Below are 24,217 nucleotides of genomic sequence, written 5' to 3' on the forward strand. Positions count from 1 at the left end.
TACTGAAATAATTCAACTTTTTGATGATATTCTAATTTACTGGCCAGCACCTGTATATGGTATTGGCTTACTCTTGTTTTAGTACCACTGTGTTTGTCTAATTCTGCTGAGATTAAAAAAAATAATAATAATAACCCTCAACCTTTGGTATTTCTCAGCCTTTTCGAGTTCCTTCTTTCTGATGCTGGGGTCAGGTGGTATTGCCACATCTCTTTGTCCACCACCCCTCCAGCTGGTTAGCCAGGATCTGTTTATGAGTCTGGAAGCTGAAGTCCCACAGAACCTTGGCCCAGTTGTTCTCAACCACCCTCTGTGATACGGTACGAACATTTGGACTTGGTTGCTTCTATTCCATACTGGGCACAGATGTGCCTGTACAGTATCCCAACCACTTGGTTGTGCCTCTCCCTGAACACCGAGCCAGCCAGCACAGCCTGTACCTTGGGTCTGATCTGATCTTGGCCTGTATGGCCCTTGTACTTAGGGCCTGTTCTTGAGCTGTCATGATTAGTGTGTCTGTGCCGTCATTCATTCCAGCGTTTTCCAGCCACTGGTAGGTTTTCTTGATATCACCCCCTTTTTTGACGGTGGTACATGCCGTGTAGGGGCTTGTCCCTCCAGGTTGTCTGCTCCTTGTCCTCTGCGCTCTCATCAGATTTCTGCTGCCTGAGACATTCTCTTAGCAGCGTATCATTTTGGGCCATTTTCTTGATGTATTCTTTGATTTTTGATGTTTCACCCTGGACCATGGCCTTGATGCTCACTAGTCCTTGCCTCCCTCTTTCTGCGTAGTGTACAGTCTTAGGGTGTTGGACTTGGGGTGAAACCCTCTGTGCATGGTGAGTAGCTTTCTTGTCTTGATATCTGTGACTTCTATCTCCTCCTTTGGTTATGAGGTTATGATACATGTTGATGGCTAGGATCTTGTTCTTACCATTCAGGTAACTTTTTAGGAGTTGCCTTACTCTCTGGAGTTATTTGGCTGTGGTTGACTTCCTCATGGTTTCCATTAGCCTGATGGCCTGATATTAAAATTAAATTATTAAAATTTCGGCACAGAAACTCAGTGACTATATATATATATATATATATATGTATATATAGCCAGCAGCACTGGCTTTGAACTCTGCAAATGCTCTACAAGATCACCTGATTTCTTCTCACTAACCTGAAGCTAACCAGCTTTAGCCAGGTGCAAGGTAAGCCAATAAGATTTTATTTACGTCCTATGTCACTAAGGCCCCCTCTATTTGTAGCAGCTAGGTAGAGGAGCTTAGGTGTGCTCATATCAGAAATCTCCTAAAAAAAATCACAATCTAGTTCTACCTATACAAAATAAAAGACACACACATATATATAACTAATCAAATACATAATTTCTATATTGAGGTCAGGGATCAAGTAATGATAATGTGTAATGAACACACGATGTAGTAAAGGGCTACATAGTATGAGGTTTTTGTTGAGGAGGGGGTGCTCCGTTTCAGACGTCTATGTAATAAGATTAGCAGTCTAATCTGGGAGGAGTCAGGAAGGCCCCCCCACCGCCCGACCTGACGAGAGAGAGCAGAGGAATCTGTTAATTAAAAAGGACACAATCTTTGTTACTTTTCAACATGATGCAGTTGTTAATTTATTCCCACACTTCAGTTGCAATCCTGGTGTGATAGATGGCTTATTTTTCCACAAATGTGCACACGTGATTCACCGGATTCTTGTGTGGCCCCGCCTCACTACGCGAAGATAATCTGAGACGAATCAAATCAAGCAAGGCCACGGGATTGACTTTCCACAGAGATAGAGAGGCTGAGACAGCGTCAGACCTGAGGAGATTGATGTCCAGGTTCTTGGAAGCAATAGATGTGAATTATTTGTGTTCTGAGATGGTGGCTAAAAGCATCTCATATCAACTACTCAAAGTAAGTAATTCATTTTAATTTATTTTGTGGCTTTTTATTGTTAGATTCCATGTCAGCTATTTCAAACTTGACTGTTTAGCATTTGTACTGTTTATACTGTGATAAGGCACTGAGGGACAACTAGTTGAATCTATGAAGAATGGTAATAATGGTAATAATTATCCTTTTAAATGTGTTGTGTTTGCTATGATGTTTATTAAAGGCCTTTGAGTGTTATGTAGAAGCAGTGTAGAAGCAGTCACCTGTAAAATGTCTTATAATAATATATAAATAATGAAAAATAAACAACATTCTCCTGATTCTACTGTTGTATTTGAGGCTTAAGCTGAGGCAACAGCACCAAATGTGTGTATTGTAGTGTAACAAGGTACATATGTGTGTCCAGGCTCTGCTATGACTATCAACCTGAGAGACAGTTCACATGGCGTCACAAGAAACAACAAGAGGGGGATTTCTGATGGACTACAGTAAGTAAAGATGGTGACAGCGCTTCAATGAAATGCACTTTTTAATGAAGTTCAAATTGTTCAAGTGTGTTTGTACTTAACCCAAATTGAGCATGAAAAGCATTTCAAACATGCCAGAAGAGCAGCTATTTTTACTGTAATACCCTCATGACTGACTTGTAATGCCAAGGATTAAACACTTTGGTGCACTCACCGCTGATGAACTTAACTATAAGGTGTTACGGTGCCACATTAAATCTCGTCTCACTGCTGTTGTGAAACTTCTCAACTTCACTGCGGTTGTGAAACTTCTCATGTTTTTCACGGTATTTTATGCGTTCGCTTTGCCTTAATAAAAACCACGTAATAACTTCAATTTACATGCTGATAACAAATGAAATACAACAAACATGCCAATTTCAGATGAAACACAATATCATATCAGATTTTTCATCCTTTAACATCTACAGTCAGAGCCCCCAGAGCAAAATACACAATAGTAGGAGAAGCAATTCGTCATGTCGTCCCTGGACATATGCAATGTTCTATTGGCTGCGGAGGTCCAGCCTGCAAGTATGACAACCCGAGTTACTGGAGCGATGACCAGCAGGCGATAAAAGGCCTCTACTCATCCTGGTACTTGTTTTTTAATGTGTTCTCTGAAGCCATGTTTGCTTAACTGAGGAATAAGTGGATTTGCGATACAGTATACACCTCACTGAACTTTTTTTCTATGGTTTCAGGATTACTGACCATCTTCTGGCAATGTCAAGACCTTCAACAGAAATCATTAAAAAGTATAACATTATTGATCAGTTCAAAAGGTATGCACAACGTTGTATCAATGGCAATAACTTTCTGAACCTTTTTGATTATGAATCCACAAAATAAATGAGAATAATTAATTATTTTGTGCTCTGTTTGCGCATGTGTGTTTGCATGAAGGAATGGCATCAAAACAGTGGTCAACCTACAGTTCCCTGGTGAACATGCTAGCTGTGGAAATCCACTTGAGCCAGAGAGTGGCTTTTCATATCTCCCAGAGGTCTTCATGGAAAATAACAGTAAGCACTTCAGGCAGTCCTTGAATTGTTACTCTTATTGTTGCTTGCGAGGCACTAAAAACATGTTACAATTTCAGTTTACTTTTACAATTATGCCTGGAGCGACTATGGCGTGGCCAACCTCACCACTGTGCTGGACATGGTGAAAGTCATGTCCTTTGCACTGCAAGAAGGGAAGATAGCAGTCCACTGCCACGCTGGTCTCGGCAGAACAGGTACATTTCCAAGAAATCTTTTAAAATATTTAGGACTATAAAGGATGACAATGTGAAGCTGAGTTTAGAGTTTTCTTTTTCTCACCCTCCAGGTGTGCTGTTAGCATGTTTTTTGGCCTATGCTACCAAAATGACTGCTAACCAGGCTATTTTATATGTGCGTGCCAAACGCCCCAATTCTATCCAGACCAGAGGCCAACTGCGTTGTGTCAGAGAGTTTGTTCAGTTCCTTGCCCCTTTAAGGAGTGTGTTTTCTTGTGCTGCGCCCCACACCAACCCTGTTAACCTGTCACAGTACCTAAACCGTCAGAGACACATACTGCATGGTTATGAGAGGAAAGAGCTAAGACACCTACCAAAGATCATTCAGCTGGTGTCTAGGCTGCTGGTAGACATCGCAGAGAATCGAGAGGTGATTGAGGAAGATATTCTGGAGGCGCCTGATATTCAAGACATAGAAATGACTCTCAGCATTATTGAAACCATGGACCCACAGGTACTTGCAAAGGAGCACCGCTTGCCGGGTACACCCACCTTACCCAGACATTTTAACGAGCCACCCATCTTCTACCACCGCAAAAGTCTGAGCTACAGCGAGTCAGACTTGAGAAGGCTGGGCTCACAGCTGAACCTCCTCACCGAGCCTCTAAGCACCCTTTCACAAAGTCACACTGAAACGACAAATAAGTCCTCTTCCAAGTGCAATAGCACCGTGTCTGTGGCCTCTCACGGCTCGACAGGTTCACTCTGGCAAGTCAAGAATGCGGAAAATCAAAAAGATGGATCCATTGTGATGCAGAAGGTGAAGAAGAAAAAAATCCAACGTAGCGAGTCATGGGGAAACAATGAACCTACCAAAAAGGGTAGCATGCTGTCCAGGTGGAAGGCAGAGCTGAGGGAGGAGCTAGCAATCAATGGGAAGAAGTCCCAAGGTAGAGAAGAGGAGCATTCAGAAGTGCCCTTTATCACCCTGCAATCAGAGTTATCCCTGGAGTCAAGGAGGATGCTGGTGGCTCAGGCCCTCGCAGTTGACCTTTTTCTTGATGGAGAAGAAGACCACAAGACCAGAGTTTTGGCCTGGCAGGTAACTAACCCACACTAACCCCGTGGTATTTGAGAGCGAGCGTGGGAGCGTGCATGTAGTCCTGCTGTGCTTCAGTCTGTCCATCACAAAATCTACCCCCACTTTAAGAAAGCATAATCCATCTAATCTGATATTTTTCATTTAGCAGTTTTATTTAAGGTTTCAGCATGCCATATATATAATCTTTCTAAATTAGAAAGGATGGATAAACACCCACCCTCAACCCATACACATACAGATACACAAATTTCCACATTTATAGATCAATTTCATAAATAGCATGACATGCAGCAGCAGTAACAGAAGGTGTATGAAGTCAGTTACATACTAATGTGCAGCCAATATGGCTGACCAAATGTGTGCAGGCTGAGCTGAACCAAGGTGGTGCATGGGAAAGGCTGTGCATGGAGCGGGATCCTTTCGTCCTGAGTGGACTCATGTGGGCGTGGCTCGAGCAGCTTAAAGATCCGGTCATCTCCCTCCAGGATGCCAAAGCCCTGAACCCTCACAATACTGATACTGAAACTGTGCTCAACTCACTCGACCAGGTCAGAAGTTCTTTTGTACATATTCAGATTTAAAACAATGAAAATATCTCAATAAACTGTCCGGACAGGGTTTCATTCAACCTTCCTTTTTACCTTCTCTCAGGCCCCTAAGGAAACATTGAAATGCGTACTAAACTGCATGGCTCATATGCTGATGATACCAGAGCAGGTTGAAAATGCTTTCATGTATCGTACTATCAAGGCTTTCACCAGGGTGAGAAAACATATCCTTATAATCATTTAAGATAAATTACAACTTGCTTGCTTGTTTCAACACTTTTTATGTTGTTTTTTCCCCTCATTTCAATAGATAAATATTAACTCAGAAGAAGGGAGCAGAGTGTACGAGTCCATGACTACAGTCCTAAGGTGTGTCCTGGAGGACATGAGAAACAAGGCCATTGAAACAGATGAGACACCCCAGTGACCTTTCCTTTAACATCTATATGCAGTACAGTGGATGTGGAAAAATAAATTCATGCTTTTGTGCCTTGGTGTAAAATATATAAATATATACAATTTGTCACAGTAGACTTATTATAAACCTTCATATGTAATTTATTGTCACTAACACTGTCCATAACTAATTTATCTCAGTATTATTTTCAACAACTGACCAGAATTTTATTATTAAGCCCGGTGCCTTAAACCTGGTCACATTCAGCACTCATATGCCTCAGATCCAAAACAGTAGCTCTAGGACATTTCATGACAATTTTATTTCATTACATAACACATTGTACACACAGTGTATGCAACGCCTTTCCCGTACCATAGTCTTTCTATTGTGTGTTATGTTTTTTGTAATGCTGGTTCCACCAAAGAACATCATAATAATGTCGACAGTGTACTATGGTTGGTTCACAGTAAAACTGCCCTTTCACTGGGTTGTGAGAGCTGCATGTGAGGCTGTGATCCTCTGGGAGTTTACTAATAAACCTCTTTCCCATCCAGTAATCGTCTCTTCCATCCTTCTCCTCTACTGAGGCCACAGTGGGCGCAGTGGTCACAGGTGTGACATGTATCAGGTGATACAATGAAAATGTCTATATTCTAGTTACAATTGATGAGGCATAGATAATATAATAGAAGAAGCAGGTGTCATTTTCATCAGCTGTGGTTTGCTCTGGACTTTTGGGACATTCTGTGCATGTAGTAAAGTGATACTTAAGGCGTCTGAGGTGAGCACTGAAATAAAGCTCTTTTCAATGTTGACAGTATTTCTTTCAGCCTGGTAGAGTCTCTAGAGACACATTTTGGTATTTACCCTGTATAGGGTGGCTCTCACTGCAGGGATGTAGATATCACCACTGGTATATGTTACAGTGAGGAACAGCCAAGAGGAAAGCAAGCCTTTTTATATAAATATATTATTATTATGTATAGGCTTTTAAGTTTAACCCATCAGCTAAGAAGAACAGATAAGCTGCGCCCTAATAACTCAATAACATCTATGGGGCATACAGTGGGGGAAATAAGTATTTGATCCCCTGCTGAATTTGTAAGTTTGCCCACTTCCATAGAAATGATCAGACTCTGGTTTTTATGGTTGTTTACTGGTTATGGGTATAGACAGAATATCAATCGAAAATGCATAAAAAACACACAATCTAAAAGTTATAAATTGTTATGTATTTTATTAAGGGAAATAAGTATTTGATCCCCAAGCACAAAACAAATCAGTACTTTGTAGAGAAACCTTTGTTAGCAAGCACAGCGATGAGACTTTTCTCGTAGTTGGTCACCAGGTTTGCACACAGCGCAGGAGGGATTTTGGCCCATTCATCTTTACAGACAGTCTCTAAATCCTTCAAGTTTCTTGGCTGCCTCTTGGAAACTCGGAGCTTCAGCTCCCTCCACAGGTTTTCGATCGGGTTAAGGTCTGGAGACTGACTAGGCCACTCCATGACCTTAATATGCTTCTTCTTGAGCCACTCCTTTGTTGTCCTGGCAGTATGTTTTGGGTCATTGTCATGTTGGAAAACCCACCCACGAGGCATCTTCAGTGTTCTTGCTGAGGAAAGAAGGTTTTTGTCCAAGATGTTACAGTACATGGCTGCATTCATTGGCCCCATAATGCGGTGAAGTTGCCCTGTACCCTTTGCTGAAAAACAGCCCCAAACATGATGTTTCCACCTCCATGCTTAACCGTGGGTATGGTGTTCTTTGGGTCATACTCACGTTTTTTCATCCTCCAAACACGGCGGGTCGAGTTAATGCCAAATAGCTCAACTTTGGTTTCGTCAGACCACAGCACTTTCTCCCAAGCCTTCTCTGAGTCATTTAGATGTTCACTGGCAAACTTAAGGCGGGCCTGTACATGTGCCTTCTTGAGCAGGGCGACCTTGCGGGCACTGCAAGAGTTCAATCCATAACGGCGCAGTGTGTTGCCAACTGTTTTCTTGGTGACGGAGGTCCCAACTGCTTCCAGATCATTAACAAGCTCCTGCCGTGTTGTTTTAGGCTGCTCCCTCACCTTTCTCATCATCATCCTCACTCCATGAGGCGAGATTTTGCGGGGAGCTCCAGACCGAGGACAGTTGATGGTCCTTTTATGGGTCTTCCACTTGCGAATAATGGCACCAATAGTTGTCACCTTCTCACCAAGCCTTTTGCTGATGGTTTTGTAACCTATACCAGCCTTGTGCAGGTCTGCAATCTTGTCCCTGACATCTTTTGACAGCTCTTTGGTCTTGCCCATGGTGCTGTAGAAGTTGGAATGTAAGAAACTGATTCTTAGAGCAGGTGTGCTTTATATACATGACGAGTTAAGATCAGGAGTATTGGTAATTAGTTGACTGAGCACAGCTGTGTGCCACATGCGCACCAGCCAATCCGTAGGAGCCTGAATTCTAAGTGAATTGTTGGGGATCAAATACTTATTTCCCTTAATAAAATACATAACAATTTATAACTTTTAGATTGTGTGTTTTTTATGCATTTTCGATTGATATTCTGTCTATACCCATAACCAGTAAACAACCATAAAAACCAGAGTCTGATCATTTCTATGGAAGTGGGCAAACTTACAAATTCAGCAGGGGATCAAATACTTATTTCCCCCACTGTATAAACATTTCAAAGGGATTCAGTACCTTCACTGGAGGCTGTTGAAGGTGATCTGGAGGGTTGCTTCATGCCAAAAGACTATTACTAGGAGTCAGAATCCACGTTCCACTCCTCACTCTGCTTAATGAAGAAAGTGTGATTTACTTCTATGTCTTGATAAAATGTCTGTCAGACAAAAGGTATCATCTGCACATCAGAGTAAAAAGTGAGTAATTTCCAGGGCTCCCAGGATGTTTGGTAAACAGCAGTGTCATTACACTGCTCATTAGTGAGGCTACAAGGGGGAGGGGGAGACATCTCAAACGTGTTAATTCAGGAGGCGCTGAAGTAGAACTACAACCCAGAGCACATAGGAGGAGTATTAATGAACTACTACAACAACAACATCTATCTGGATCTAATCTAGAAGGCTCATCAGAAAAGGAAAGATTAATCATGACTCACAAGCACTCGCTGGTCAAAAACGTTACCGCACCTTAACGAAATCAGGAGTAAGACGGGAAGCACCAGAGGCAGTGTAACAAGCAGAAGGCACACAAACATTGTCAGGCACATGAACACGGACTGACAGCAGCTTGAGAGAACACCAGCAGGCAAGTCAGTCCCACAGGCAATCAGATCACAACAAGGGAAGAGGAACTTCAGCTGTTAAAGTAGTGGGCAAGGGTTGCATAGGATGGCCGACTGAAAGTTGTTTAACCGCATCAAAGACAACAAGCAGACAAAGCTTAATGGGAGGAGAGGATCCCTGAAGGATGTTATGACATTGAGCAATATAGCCTTCATTCAGGGATTTTACTTAGAGGTCCTCAGAGATCCTGTTTCACCACCCTGTGGATTGTGTTTGCTTGATTACGGTAAAGAAAACATTCAGATATTATTATCAATATTAACTCGGAAGATAGAAGCAGAGTGCACGAGTCCATGAATACAGACCTAAGGTGTGTCCTCAAGGACATGAGAAACCATGTCGTTGAAGCACATGAGACACCTGAGTCACTTTTTCTTAACAAGGAAAAAGGAAAACTTGCTTTTTTTTGCCTTCATTTGTTTAATTTGTGTAAAAATTGAAATCTGTCAGTGTGGTCTTAATATGAACGTTTATATATAGTTTGTTGTCACTGATATTTGACCAGCTTGTATCAGTGACATAATACTTCAGTAGAGTGGAGGTATAAAACTGAAAAACAAATGAGCAGAATATTTTTTTGGCAAATTACGTCCTTAGCCCGGTCACATCCAAGAGACAAAGGCTGCCAACACGTCCTTATATGACACGGACTGACGCTGTGCTGCTCAGGAGGTGAAAGAATATGCTTTTAAGACATCTTTCCCATCTTTCCCTTCTACTGAGGCCACAATGCTGGTGTAGTCACAGCAGACGTGAGTGAACCCACTGAAACAGAGTACAACATGGGAAATGTATGAGGTGATATTTATGTCAAGTACGTAGGAAATGCCTCCATTCAGTGTCTACTAGCTCCACAATAACAGGCTAACTACTAAAATGTGTCCGTGTGCAGTACCTGGACATTGAGTGAGAGCCTCCCAGTAAATGGTACTGACTCTCCAGAGTCAATCCACGGTCTCTGTCATTTCTCCACGTCAGCACTCGTAAGGAGAGGTCCTGAGACGCCGTTACCACACGAAAACTGTCCTGCAAATACAAAGACAAGCATTTTTAAGCTGTGCTCTTACAACAAAGACTGTACTTTTTATTGCACACAACACACATATTCAACAGATGAGGGGATATTTCTCTAAATACCAACTGAGAACACAACCTACCACATATATAGCAGAGATGGGCATGACATGCTCTTTAAAGTTAGCAATCAGGGCTCCTTTCAGAGAGTAAACCCAAAGCTGTTCATTAGCTGCCAGGACTATACAGTTGCTGTCCTTGGCCTCTAGAAGGATATTTGATGACCAGGTGTTGAGCGTCAAGGGGAAGGATTCCACCTGCTGGACTAAAAGGGAAAAGAGGTCTATTTTACACAGGCACAAACCAAAAAGAAAATGGACGTTTTAATACCCCTGCACTGTAACATAAGTTTATCAAATGTAATAACTTTCAGAAGTGGATAAAAACACTTTGCATAACGGATAAAATCAAGACATTTGCAGTGAAAAATGAATTTTCCTTGATGAGCGACCAACCGACTATTATTTCCTAGTGGTTACTTTATAGCCATAATGAACATGAACTCAGTCCTCACCCTGGATCTCTGACTTGTACTTATCCTTTTTCATGCTGACATCGAACACAGTGAGGACTTTGTCTCTTGAGGGTGCGTTTGTGTGGACGATGGCCAGCCTGGCAGGCTGGGTGGGTACGAAGACAGCAGCCAGGCACCCAGCAACTGGCAAAGGCTTACACAGAGGATCGTTCTCCTCAGATGGAGAGGTCACTCTCTCAGCGTAAATCACCTGGAAACAAACCAGACAGCAGAAGTTTACACTCCAGGTGTAAATGTGCTCTAATGTGTTGAACATCGATTTTTCTACTACGGTATTTGCACAGAAATGATGTTGTAAAAACATAGACAGGCTGGTAAAGACAGTAAGATTTACCTTTAGACTTGAGTCACCACTGTGTGTGGAACCAGCCGCAATCCATTTCTTGTCAGGTGAAATTAGAAGTATGTCGACTCTGAAGGAGTCACACACCACTATGTTGGACTTTTCAGTCAAAGAAGAACCAGCAAGGGTATGCACAGATCCCTGACAGGTTCCAAACTGGAGGAGCATAATGTAGAATATAATTACAGTAAAACAGTTCTTTACTAAAACAATAATTACCTATTATTTTCAAACATAAGAGATACTGAGATTACTCACGGTCAGAAACCAATCACTGTTTATGTTGTACTGTAGTAAGGTACAGTACGGAGATGCAGTGGTAAAGGAGGCCACCTCTTCTCCAGTCTGGCCTCGCCAGGTCTTAATGAGGCCGGCAGAGTCTGCTGTGATCACCATTTCATGCTGTTCATCACTTACAATCGCTGTCAGAGGACTCTGCACGGGGCTGCACCACAGGAGCTTACTCTGAGAGAAAAAAAACAGAGCACGTCATTTACTTCTCTCGTCAGTAGTCATAATGTTGTGGCTGACCGGTGTATCTCAGCAGACTGCCGAAGACAAACATGCAGCGAGAACTATGAGAAACTAAGTCTCAGCAGTGGAAGGAAAGCTGTATACACATGTCCCATGTGAAACACAATGAAAACCATGAAAATTTTCTTAAATAAAATGAAAAAAAGCAACTTATAAACATAAGCACACGCACACTTTACGCAGATAACCAAAAGAAAGAAGCAACTGCAATGCTAGTAAGCTTTTAAAACGACTGCTCAGGATGCATAATGACGCTATGAAGGTTCACTGACATTTTGGATGTCCCATGCTCGGACTGTCCCATCAGTAGAAGCACTGCAGACTGTGGCGCTGTTGCTCCAGAGGTCGGGTTGCTGGTTTGAATTCCCGTTCAGGTACACCAAGCCTACCACCCTGCCTGATGGAAAGGGTGTCACAAACAGATATTAGACGAAAGGCATTGTGAAGTCATGCTGAAGGACAGTCGAGCATACCTGTGTGCCCTCTGAGGCTTTTGCAGGTGTAGCCTCCTGACCTCCCTTTAGTCATTTTCATCTCCAAGTAGGAGCGTCGCAGGAAGTATCTCTTCCAAGAGTGATTCACGTGCTCACTTCCCAAGACGGAGAGATTACAGAAACTCCAGCGGTGCAGACACATCCTCCTGAGGGAATTGGATGTTAACAGTGAGCAGGATTTCCCCACACCTCAAATGACATGTGTTAACATGAGAAAGAAAGAAAAAAAGTAGACAAATGCGCACAACTCACCTCCATAACCAAGGAGCCTCTGCAGCATCATTCCAGTCCTGGAGATATATATATATATATATATATTAATATATTAATTAATACATATATATATTAATCAGATATATTAAGCATCGCCCATCAGTTTACCAGAAATACGACCCCTCTCGGCTACTTCCGCAATTTGTAAACATCTTACCTTGCACACACTGGAAGCACTGATTAAATCCTCTTCGGGCAGAAACGAAAAAATATGAATAAGGCAGTCGGCGATCAGGTGAGGGCAATGAGGGTCCATGTTGTCATTGGATAATATTTAACACCATCCACTACTTCTCAGACTACGAAATCAACGAAGCAACGACGCGGAACCAAGTTGGGGCAAACTACGGTAAGAAAACAGGGACACGGAAGCGTTTAGCTCTGAACTGCAGGATCCTCATTCGCCGCCAGATGTCGCCATTGTAAAAGGCAGGTGATCCGGAGAGGACGGAGGCGCGCAACAGGTAGCACGCACCAGGTGCATTATACAACAAGGAGAGGCTGTTGCATCCTAATTTCGAATTTAAACAACTAAATGCAACTAAATGGAGAAATTAAATGTTAGAAATTTAAATACCTCTTATTTAAATGAGTGGAAAGAGCAGGCGATTATGTCTGAAAGCGTAAAATGATCTTAATTTCGTTAATGTCTAGTTGTGGTTATAGTTGGCTTTAATATTGTCATTTTTTTCTTTGTGATTTTTAGTTCATAACTAATGTGTGGCAAGTGTGGAAACTTTTATTTGCTGCATTGAAACAAACATGGTCACTGAAAATAATTGTATGGCACATTAGTGGGTCCTGACCCACTTTATAACCAAATTATTAGTCTTGCCAATCAGTCAAGGTGAATTTTCAGCAGGGAAGTGTGTGTGTGTGTGTGTGTGTGTGTGTGTGTGTGTGCCTGTGTGTGTGTATGCGCTGAGATTCAGCCCTGGCGGGATTCTTCAGCAGGGCCCCATGTCTCCTGTGAACACGCCCCAGATAGATGAGGCAGATATATAGCCAGGACCTGCGGGTAGCAGAGGAGCTGTGAGACAGAGATAATCGCACTTGTTCACCCCAAGGGTTACCTGTGACACCCTCGCAATGACAAGAGGGCCCAGCGAAAAGGGGCCTCGCAAAGGGAGTTCGGATGACACCCCAGTCGGCGATTTGTAAAACTTCCCGAGAGTCTGCTGCTCTTTGATGCTTTTCGTCATTTTTGGACTTCCTTTGGAGTTACCTGGGCTGCGATCGACCGGAGGACAAGCGACCGAGTTATTAATCAGCCCCACAGATCGTTGCATGAACCTGAGAGCTGGGCCGCAATGAGTCGGAGAACACGACGCTGGATTTTAAGAGTTTTACTTTGTTTAGGGATTGTTTACTTGAAAATTGGGTGAGCTGCGTTTTATTTGATTCCTCATTAGTTTGCTGGAGGTTACTCTCAGACGCGAACGACTCGAATATCTGACGGGTGACAGACTCCGAGCTGTCGTTAGTTCTTTGAAAACGACCATTGTGTCTTATATCTCCTCAAAATCAGATAATTGATCTTATTAATGACAAAACGTTTGGAGAAGAGCGTGCACTCAGACAACTCGTGGCAACTGCGTGCGTAAAACGTAGTGAGGTTTCCTTCATCACATATTTAAGGGTAAAACTGTTATACTGGTAGAGAAATAGTCTAGTTGTTAACTTTTGATCGCACATGTTGTAGAATCTAAAGTGAAACTAATAGTTTTGGTGTCAATTGCAGGTATTCTAGTGCAACTACTTTCCACAAGGACATGTTAAGTTTAATAATTTGCCTTTAACAAACGAAAATTTAGAAATATGTGTGAGTATTTTAAAGTAATATAATTTTATATAAAAATAAGGAAATAAATACAATGCACCAATAAACGCCTGACGACTTCTTCCTCTCGGTCCTGTTCATCTTCCATTCACAGTGGCTTCTCGTCGGTGGTGGCCCTAGGTGCGAGTATAATCTGTAACAAGATCCCCGGTTTGGCCCCTAGACAACGGATTATCTGCCAGAGTCGCCCCGATGCCATTATCGTCATCGGAGAGGGAGCCCAAATGGGCATCAACGAGTGTCAGTTTCAGTTTAAAAACGGGCGCTGGAACTGCTCTGCGCTTGGAGAGAGGACCGTCTTCGGAAAAGAGTTGAAAGTGGGTATGTTGCTGTCTGTTAACGTTTTGTTTACTATTTGAAACGTTTTTCACCCATCCTTGAGTTGGTACGTCGTGCGTAAAATGCGCACACCAGTTTCCTCGACAACACTATTACCACAGTGCCAAAGTGAACAGCAAAATATGGAGATTTAGATCATGAGCGGTTCCCTTTTGAAAATTAAAAACAAATCAGTTTTGACCTTTACATGCATAATTTTCTATTTATCTTACAAGCCGTTCTCTTTAGTCACCAATTACACCGGTGAAAACAGAAATTATCATCTTTCTGCAATATTGCCCCCACAATAAAAGTGGCATCCCTTAAGGAGCCAGTGTCATTTACATCAGGCCTAGTTTTGCTCCAGACTTTTCATTGAGCGGGGCTTTCTGAGCATGTATAAAAGCTATCTGAAGCCAGCACTGTAACAAAGCTCTTGTGAATGTTGGCAGCCTTTCTTTTCAGTCCGGCAGAGTCCCTAGAGACACATTTTCATTGGTCTTTATCCTGTCTAGTGATGGGTGCTGTGGCTCTCACTCCAAGGATGTAGATCTTACCACGGGTATAAGTTACAGTGAGGAATAGCCAAGAGGAAGGGAAGACTTGGGAGCATTAAATTAGAGAAACTAATTAGTCCAAATCAAAGTTGCTGCTGCTGGGATAAAAGTTTCCTCTAAAGAGGGATGGATTCCAAGGGATGTAGAAATTCTCGGTGAAGCTTTATGGCTTGTTTACCAGCTACTAGGATATTATAAGATGGATTAAATACTGTTAGTTACTGAGGGTACCATTGCCTGGAAAAATGTGTTTAAGAATACAAATGATGTATTCAAGTCTAGAGGAAATCAAAGGAAATTGGATAACCTCAGAGGTGGCTTTGGAAAGCCATTTTAAATTTTAATATAGTTGAGTCATTTTCCCGGCTACAGATGTTGGAATAACGATAATTGAAAAACAAGCAAACCAAAAATATAACAAAGATACCCCTTTACTCAGTGGTCAGTAGCTTTGGCCAGCTGTTTGAGACTATCTTGCCAGCTGCTGCTGGAAAGAAAAGATTATCTCTTTATGCATCTGAGATGAAAACAGTGGCGTTTATCAATCGGTTCCTCTAAGAACGAGGGGCTTTAGCCAATCGTGAGTTTTGGCCTGCATTTTCAAGAGAGGGGTTTAAGTCTATTGTTTGGACAGCCATACCAAATAGATTGGTTTCACTGATACGATTAGCGCAGAAGGCGAATGGTTTTAAATGAATAGCATTGTTGATGCCCGGGCTGAGTGGAGCTGTGTGGCTCGCAATTGTTCATAAAGCAAAGGAAGAAACCAGGGAGCTGACATGATGCTTATGGGAAACGCAAGGTGCACCAGATTTGAGACACTTTAGGCCTCAGCTTGAACTTTGTAGAGTTATGAGATGAGGCTCCAACAAAGAGTCTGCACACTGTGTTATTGTACGTACACAGGCTTTTGATTTTTAACATTCCTCTTTTGGCTACTGTCTTTTTTAATAATTTCCATCACTCAGTACAAAGTTATGAAGAATTCATACCATCTCTTGTGGTGAACCCGTGCACTCAGAACTGTAGGGGAAAAATTAACAACGGTGCAGTCAGAACTGACTGACTGCTTTGACACACCTTCTTTTTTGGCCCTGAGCCCATCGAGTCTATAAAAACGTCCACATAATTGATGCCTCAATATGAGTTTTTTTTTTTTTTTTTTTTTTTTCTCAATGGCAAGGGCACGCATCCAAGATGTTTATCAAAAACATGGCAGCTTTACATAGTGTACCGGGTGGCAGACCGGAGCACAAAGAAGGTATGATGTTTGTTTTGAACAAACATTGACAAGAGGAGTTTATTTACACACAGATATGATGGATGTTGTAATCAGCAGTTTCCTGTTTGCTCGATAATGAATCGTAGATTGAAGAGAAAATTAAAACGTTCTATTTGCTGGTATGGTTTAAGGTTTCATCTAGGACATGGAGTGCTTCTTGGACTGTCATCCAGCTCGAGAACTTCGCTTGAGGATCCGTCCTTGTCTATGAATTCTGTCAGATTAACCTTTAGTTATTTGTCGATATTTCCGTGTGCGTAAATGATTTGTTAGCTGGACTTGGGTGTAGATAACGGCAGAATGAAGATTCTGGTGTCGCTGCCTTATAAGTTTACACAGAATGTGACAGTTTCTAAGTGGATCAATAGCCCTTCCTTGCCGACAACCCTCTTATTCATACAGCTTTGTTGACAATTCCTCCAGCAGACATTTTGGTTCATGGGCAGGACAGTTTTCAGGTCAGGTTTCAAAACACTGCAGCCCTTGAGTGATTTGTCAGTAAGACTGTGATGTAAGCACACATACTGTTAATAATTTACCTCTTTTGCCTATACAAAATCCCTCTTACAAACTTTTTGTATTCCTTTTTAACGCCATGAAAAGAGAAACACCACTGTTTTTTCATATGCTCCTCTATAGGCAGTAAAGAGGCTGCGTTCACCTACGCCATCATTGCAGCGGGGGTGGCCCATGCCATTACAGCCGCCTGTACGCAGGGTAACCTGAGTGACTGTAGCTGCGACAAAGAGAAGCAGGGTTTCTACAGCAAAGACCAAGGATGGAAGTGGGGAGGCTGCTCGGCAGATATCAGCTACGGCCTGGGATTCTCCAAAGTATTTATTGACGCCCGGGAGGTCAAGCAGAACGCAAGGACACTCATGAACCTCCATAATAATGAGGTGGGACGCAAGGTAAGTAATTGGCGATTAGGGTTACAGATCACACAATCCTCACCGAGATTGTTAAAGGGGACGGCGGACTAATGGTTAAATAGTCTCAGTAACTGTTAACAGGGCCTGCCATGCTTTGGTGTACGCGAACCTTGCCAAAGATCTGGGCAGTGGGGCCGATCTTAAACAAGAAGCGGAATAAAAGGCTGCTTTTAGGGGAAGAGCTGTCTAAGTGGCAGGGTTTGATTACAGCCCAGATCTCGGCGCTGAAAACAGATTGACACTGTACAAAAAGGCATTAGCCCAGACACCCCCCCATGTTTTGCACTACCAGGACAGTATACAGTTACCTTTATGACAATCCCCACCAGCAATTTCTGTAACAGAACAAGCCCACATCAGGTGCAATGTGCTTGCACATGCACCAAGGGGGTGTTTACTGTTTGGTTACTTGGTCTGATCATCACAGAATAATATGCGCCTCCATTACAGTATAGAGGACTGCGTTCACTGCACGTGAGCAGCACCTGCATGGCAAATGTTTGAGCTCAGTCATTAGATCCAATTGCTAGATATGAGTCAAAATCAATATGTATAGGTCATGTGATTCCACATGCTAGGAAGTGTAAGGGATGGGTTCAAAGTATAATGAGAGACATCAAGGAAAGAAAAGATTGCTTTCATTATGGGTTCATTTTCATGCCTTTTCTGCAGGCGCAGTTGCAGAATCCTGTGGAGTGACAAAGAGACTCCAGTAGGTCTAGAAGTTAGAGATTTAGTGGAATAATGTGCCAAACAGCCAAAGTGAGGTTGGAGTTAGTGAATAAAGAAGCAGCTTTGCTCAAGTTAAAGCATATCCTCTATCCCTGCCAAAACAGCCTGCTCCACACAACCAACACGTCCAACATGGCCCCTGAAATAAAGGCCTCCTCACACACAATTGTGCTGTGCAGATAATTTTCAATGGTCGTTTCAGGAGCGTGAATTCAAATTGGCTTACCCGGACAGCTAATTTGCCTCCTTGGGGAAAGACTGTACTGGCAGATTCAGACTTTCGCTTATTTCCCATTCTCCCTTCTAATAAATAGACCCTCTGTTTTGATAGCTGCCCCTCCTTTATTTATGCTAATCAAAAGCGGTGACACTGGGCAGGAGCGCCGTTCACAGCTCCCTGGTCGGAGACGTCAAGACAATGGCTGTCACAAGTGTTGGTCACAGAACAACTGATGGATTAGGGAGCTGAGGCCAAGGTTTTTATGAAGTGGTTTGCACTGGGAAAAGTATTTTTTTTTCTGTCCTTGTTCACACGTCTGTATTTGGATTTTAGTGTTACACTCTCCTTGCCAAGTACACAGAATGCATAAATATCTCGTCAACGGCTTCAGGGAGAGCGTATCGCATACCAAACACCTAGCGTTTCAGGAAAAAAAGGAAATTGCTATTGACCTTGTTGCTACAGAAAACTCCAGTTTCAGTCAATGGCACTTCTCATTGTCATCAGTTCAGGGTTTAGCGGTAATCCTAGTCACTCGGCGCCTTGTACAGTCACTCTTGACATTTGTGTGTTGTGTGTGGTAACTACACACACAGAGCCTGAAATCTGATACATTATTTTGGCTTCTGTGTATATGGTATCACACAGCTCTGTGGTGGGGCCGTGTTTAATCCCTAACCCTAGTGTATTCCTCGGACACGTTTAATACGTTTGTCACGTGCTGTGAAGTGAAAGTGTGGATTGAGACGGAACGTGTGGACGCGAAACAGGAATGGGTTCCAATCATTTTAGAAGGGCAGAGTTTAGACTGAGAGCGCAACCGTCACTCACCACTGGAGTGTTTTTACAGTCACCAGTTGTTACTACGTTACTAAGTTGTCTTTGTGCGTCTAGGTCCTGGAGAAGAACATGCGACTGGAATGCAAGTGTCATGGCGTCTCAGGCTCCTGCACCACCAAAACCTGCTGGACTACACTTCCCAAGTTCCGCGAGCTTGGCTACATTCTCAAGGAGAAATATGCCCATGCAGTGCACGTGGAACCAGTCAAAGCCAGCCGCAACAAGCGCCCTAAATTCCTGAAGATCAAGAAGCCTTACTCTTACCGGAAGCCCATGGATACAGACCTGGTGTACATAGACAAGTCACCTAACTACTGTGAGGCGGACCCTGTGACGGGGAGCTTGGGGACACAGGGGAGGGTGTGTAACAAGACAATGATGCAGCACATCAGCGGCTGCGACCTGATGTGCTGCGGCCGGGGGTACAACACACACCAGTACTCCCGCGTCTGGCAGTGCAACTGCAAGTTCCTGTGGTGCTGCTACGTTAAGTGCAACACCTGCAGCGAGAGGACAGAGGTGTACACATGCAAATGAGAATATTTATTGGACGGTGTGTGCGCGTGATGATGTGTGCGAGTGTTCATGTTGTTGTGTCTTCTCGGGCAAACCCCACACGAAGGCTGTCCCTGCAGGCTTTTCACACGTAATGAGGAACCACTAGTAAGCTGAAGACGGGACGTCGTGATTCTTTTGCACACAAAGCTCTTCGCCCCTCTTCGCGGACTTGTCCGTCGGGATGCAGTGCCGTGGTGGTGCGACAAAACGCTGTTAAAGGATAAAACTGGGGCCCGGCACACGCGACCAGGTGACCACGGTGTGAGTCACCGAGGCGAAATGTCAAGACTTTAAGCTAAATGGACACACACTGACAGTCTGGCTGCTTTGGACTTCCCCAACGCAAATGAATTATGGTGGATGTGATGCTGGGCAGGACACACTGCTGTAATTCTTGCCCCCCTGTGCACAGATGAAATGACACATTCATTTGGAATATTTAACACACTGTATTTAGAGAATGGAAATAATTAATATTAATTTATTCTATAAAGAACTACTGATTTTGTCCATTATGGATCAAAAATAACTAAATGTGATGAGGTTTTAGTTTATTAAAGCGACCAAAACATGTCCAAGGTTAACACACTGGATTTGCCTGGAATATTGTGTCATGTTGTAGAATAATGCTATTCCAGATGAAACTGCTGTAGGCTACTCAAATTGACCTTCATTTTGTTTGTCTTCCCTCTGTTTGCTGCTAGTCTAGAAAATCCCACTTGTTGAGGTAGAAGGCTGCACGCTGTACTGACTGTCTTCACCTTGAGCCAATTCAGCTTAACTGGAATCACTGGCCGGTCAAAAAAAAACATGGGCACATTTTCCACGTTTGGTAAATATTGGTTAATAGAGTATATTTTGTAAAAGCCTATTTTTGTATGAATGTTTTATTTATATCTTTTGCATATTCGATGTCACGTTTTGGACCCTGACCTGATCTGTTTTTAAACCCCTGTGGAGAAAAAAAAAAAAAGCTGATATATGTTAAGTTGGCCCCAGTTGTCACTGCCATAGTTGTATATTGTAAGTGATAGAGACTGTTTATATGTGTCTGTGTTCAAACATCTGTGTTTACTGCGTTTCATGACTACTACTGATGGAATACAGGAACAGAATAACACTAACACGAAGTGATTTCCGTTATTAAATCCTCACACTGTAATTACTGTGATCATGGCATAAAGCGTAAGGGACTAGTCAGTTTAGCAACAGTTAGACAAGGAGAAACATACTTGAACATATAATGTGCTGTAAATGACCATACACTTACCATAAACCAGTGCGGCAGTGGAACTGCTGAAGGGCATAAATTACTTTAATTGCTCATTGAATAAGAATCAATCAACTGGCATTATTGAGTCATTATTTTTACTGTCAAATAACTATAAAAATACAATATTAATTTGAAGTTTGGTTTGCATCACTATCATGCAGCATAAAATAAAGACAAATCTTCTCTAATATCACACGGTCGCCATGGAGATAAATCAGCTCTCGGAGGACAGGCACAATGTGTGCAGTACTCAGCACAGAGAGAGAGATGTTCTTTGAGTGGGGAAAGTTATTCAGCCTTAATTGAGGGCCCATCTTGCAGACTGGGAAGCAGTTGAATGTGTCCGGGGAGAAAAAGTGTTTGTGCACTAATGGTAGGGTACCGGTGTAATTGATGAGGCCGGTCGGGCAGACTGTCACGGTGATGACTTGCTCAGTCGGGGGAGTGGGAGCTGTCAGGTGATAGATGACTCGCACATCTGCTTCATTCACTCCTGGGCCACTAGTTGCTACAACAACTCCAGTGCGGCAGAGAAAATGCAGGGCAGTCTCCAAGAGAGGCTGGCCGACGTGTCAGGGAAATGTTAACGATGCGAAAGCCCACAGTCGTTACAGATTCCACTCTCATCGGCCTGGAAGTGGAGAGAAGGGACTGACCCGAGCGTGTTGACGGAGAACCTGCTCCCAATAATCCCCGGCGACTGACAAATGCAGCTTGTGAAGTTTTCACCTGTGTTGCGTATTAGAAGATTTCCAGGAGCACATTCCCAGCAAAGCCACTTTTCTTTTAATGCCTCTATTGTAAAAACGCAGAGAAACATGAGAATTCAGGTTTAATTTACAGTAGATTAGCCATATCGTGTTTCTCTGGCAGTGATAATCTATCCAGAATAAAGGGAAAAGGGCGTGAAGGGATAATAACAGAGGCTTGTCTGTGGCTGACAAAAGCTTTCAGCTTTCATAATATTGATACAAAAGACTCACGCATAAGAAAAGGCAGCTGCCCGAAAAGATCTGGTTAAAACTAAACTAGGGTTTTGTGCGCGGGGCGCCCATCACATTATCTCACGAACAAAACACTTGCGGCTCAGAGGCCTTTATATTTGTCACCTATTTACTTTCACTGGCAGCGATCTAACATTTGAATGACAAGGGCAAAATCCCAGCTTTGAGTGGATACTTTAAACGTGGCGGTGTGAAGTTTCAAGGTACCCTTGATGCGGATTAATCATGATTTGCACCATTAAATCTTTGATGCCCTCATTCACAGCACAACATGCCGTTTTTTTTTTTTTTTTTTTAAACAAACAGTGTAGTTTAGCTACAGGTAATCCACCTGCAGCGTTTTCCAGTCAGGTGCAAAACACCTCCACGCAGAGGCCGCAGTCACTTCATCCCCATTGAGTCACAAGCACAAAACACCACCTTCTTTGATATTTCAGCCTATAAGTCAGACACCCTGCAGGATCACTGAAATGCTAATTATACTCTTAGCTGTGTTTCTCCATAAACAGGAGCAGGCCCATGCCAAGATGTTCAGGGGTGTAATATCCATGTTGCTCTGAAGTGGGGTTGCGTTACCCTTTGGAGTTTTGTTTATAAAAACACTGAACACACACACACACATATAGACACACACACGCTCACCCATCACCTGCAGTAGTTGGAAATTGGTGGTAGCTGCAGATTTATGGTTGGTAGTCTGGCTCACTCCCTTTGTTATTGCTGGAGGTCTGCCACAGCTTCCCTATCTGCTCACATGACCTGTTCCATTAGGGCAGCCCGTCAGCGTGCTCCAGCCAGCAATTAACATCAAAGCCAACGCGGAGTCTTTAAAAGCATATTGAAGCAAGACCCGTCCTGCTCTGTCGTTTTATCATTAGATCGGCCTCGGCTTAAACAGTAATCAGATTTGCAGCCAAAAGTTAAATGTATCTGATGCTGGCATTTGTTGAAAGCAACAAGATTTATGATTGCTTTCCAATTTGCATAATAAAGGTTAGCATAATATGCAAATAGTGAGGCATCTTCATTCAGCCGTGCCTCTTCCTTTTCTTCTTTGCGTCCGCATTGTTTCAACTTACTCATGAAACACCGATAGCATCTTGTATTTACTTTTCCGAAGAAAATCCGTGGCTACTGAAGATATTACCACGGATGAAAGAGGAAATGACTCAGAATTTTACAATAAAAAAAAAAGTTGCTAAATCATGCATCACACAGGGCTCTCATTAACTCACGGCTCTCGAGTGTGCACGAACTATCCTGGTTTCGGACCAACATTTCAATTAAACAAGTGGACAGCGCTAAAGACAATAATTTGAAGGAGGAGGAGGAGGAGGAGCGTGAAAATGTGCTCTCCAGTTTTTCTCTCCCCTTCGCTCTCTCTGACCATAAATCTTCTGACACATGATTATGTCAGTCATACTTTTGTTTTTCCTCTGGTTGAGACATGCACAAGCACCTGAGCGCTGCACAGTAAATTGCAGAGCACAAGGTTGTCTTTATGTGATTCCAGAGATACTGCATGGGCGCAGAGCTCATTCATGCACTCTCTTAACCGCGTGCCGTTTGAGGCTCTGCGATGGAAGCTGGAGATAGCACACAATATCCACTCCCCGCAAGAGAGATCCACAACAGTTTGGCCCTCAAAGGGTCTATCTTACTTCCCATGGTCTATCTGATTTTGCAGGTAAACACATTGGTCAAATAGCTCCGGGGCATTGTCAGCTGCATTAAGGCAAGGACACACAGGCTGGATGTCTATGGTTATCTTTAGGGGATTTCGAGTGGAGCCATTTACCATGATTTGAATGAACATACCAGCCCGCTTGACCTGCCTTTGAAAGCTTTTGAAATATTTAATCATGGAAGAGAGGGACGGGGTAATAAGAACACCGAGTGAGCATGTTAAACGCTGGCTTTGATGGAGTGTGTGTATCTCCAACAGATCTGAGAACCCCATATGATACTTTTTTCTTGTTTTCGGAGTGGTTTGGAACAGGGCTATGAAGGGCCCTCATACCTGCCCCCCCTCTCCCCTCCCCTCCTCTCCCCTCCCCTGCCCTCCCCTCCCCACGCCACCCCACAGAAGACGTCACCTGAGCTAAGCTTACAGTAATCCTCCGACGTCTCGGGCGTCCTGACACGGGATGTTTTGAACAAAAACACAGCACTCACTACAACCCTGTAAGTCATGACAATCAGGCCAGTCCTGGAGACTGTTCACCTCACTTCCTTCCCTTGCCCTTCCAAAGAAGCACCTTCTCTCTTTGACTTGACTGTTTCTGGCCGGTTTATGGACCACAGTTGCTCATTAAAGTGCACCTTGCCAAGACACATGCCGAAATGGACCTGGAAACAGAGCCAGGAGGGGGATGTTGTCCATTTGCAGAATTGGAAATTAATGCATCAGTCGCCGTTGCTGCCCTTTTCTT

The 24,217-nt window shown here is 43.1% G+C and overlaps 3 protein-coding genes across 4 annotated transcripts; 2 read left to right on the forward strand and 1 right to left on the reverse strand.

Annotated features, from left to right (window-relative positions):
* The first annotated feature begins 656 nt into the window (after positions 1-656).
* Positions 657-6,229, forward strand: ptpdc1b (protein tyrosine phosphatase domain containing 1b). 2 transcript variants are annotated; one of them, XM_047610072.1, is made up of 11 exons: positions 657-839; positions 1,744-1,919; positions 2,305-2,386; positions 2,836-3,001; positions 3,109-3,189; positions 3,311-3,429; positions 3,507-3,644; positions 3,737-4,728; positions 5,094-5,276; positions 5,380-5,490; positions 5,587-6,229. In XM_047610072.1, the coding sequence occupies exons 3-11, from the start codon at positions 2,341-2,343 to the stop codon at positions 5,701-5,703; spliced, it is 1,953 nt and encodes a 650-aa protein (XP_047466028.1). In that variant the 5' UTR covers positions 657-839; positions 1,744-1,919; positions 2,305-2,340; the 3' UTR covers positions 5,704-6,229. The 2 variants fall into 2 exon arrangements, with proteins under 2 accessions (XP_047466028.1, XP_047466020.1); XM_047610064.1 differs by lacking the exon at positions 657-839 and having other exon boundaries at positions 1,242-1,919.
* Positions 6,230-9,376: 3,147 nt separating this feature from the next.
* fbxw12 (F-box and WD repeat domain containing 12) lies at positions 9,377-12,595 on the reverse strand. Its single transcript, XM_047610086.1, has 10 exons — positions 12,387-12,595; positions 12,209-12,246; positions 11,936-12,102; positions 11,735-11,859; positions 11,187-11,393; positions 10,920-11,084; positions 10,565-10,775; positions 10,134-10,315; positions 9,872-10,002; positions 9,377-9,741 (listed from the first exon to the last, which is right to left on the reverse strand). Exons 1-10 carry the CDS (start codon positions 12,483-12,485, stop codon positions 9,642-9,644), a joined length of 1,425 nt encoding a protein of 474 aa, XP_047466042.1. The 5' UTR covers positions 12,486-12,595; the 3' UTR covers positions 9,377-9,641.
* Positions 12,596-13,205: 610 nt separating this feature from the next.
* Positions 13,206-20,632, forward strand: LOC124996456 (protein Wnt-7a). The gene is made up of 4 exons (XM_047569490.1): positions 13,206-13,610; positions 14,164-14,390; positions 16,866-17,137; positions 19,005-20,632. The coding sequence occupies exons 1-4, from the start codon at positions 13,540-13,542 to the stop codon at positions 19,485-19,487; spliced, it is 1,053 nt and encodes a 350-aa protein (XP_047425446.1). The 5' UTR covers positions 13,206-13,539; the 3' UTR covers positions 19,488-20,632.
* The last annotated feature ends 3,585 nt before the right edge of the window (positions 20,633-24,217 follow it).

Source organism: Mugil cephalus, chromosome 1, assembly GCF_022458985.1.
Source record: "Mugil cephalus isolate CIBA_MC_2020 chromosome 1, CIBA_Mcephalus_1.1, whole genome shotgun sequence".
In the NCBI taxonomy this organism is placed as follows: domain Eukaryota; kingdom Metazoa; phylum Chordata; class Actinopteri; order Mugiliformes; family Mugilidae; genus Mugil; species Mugil cephalus.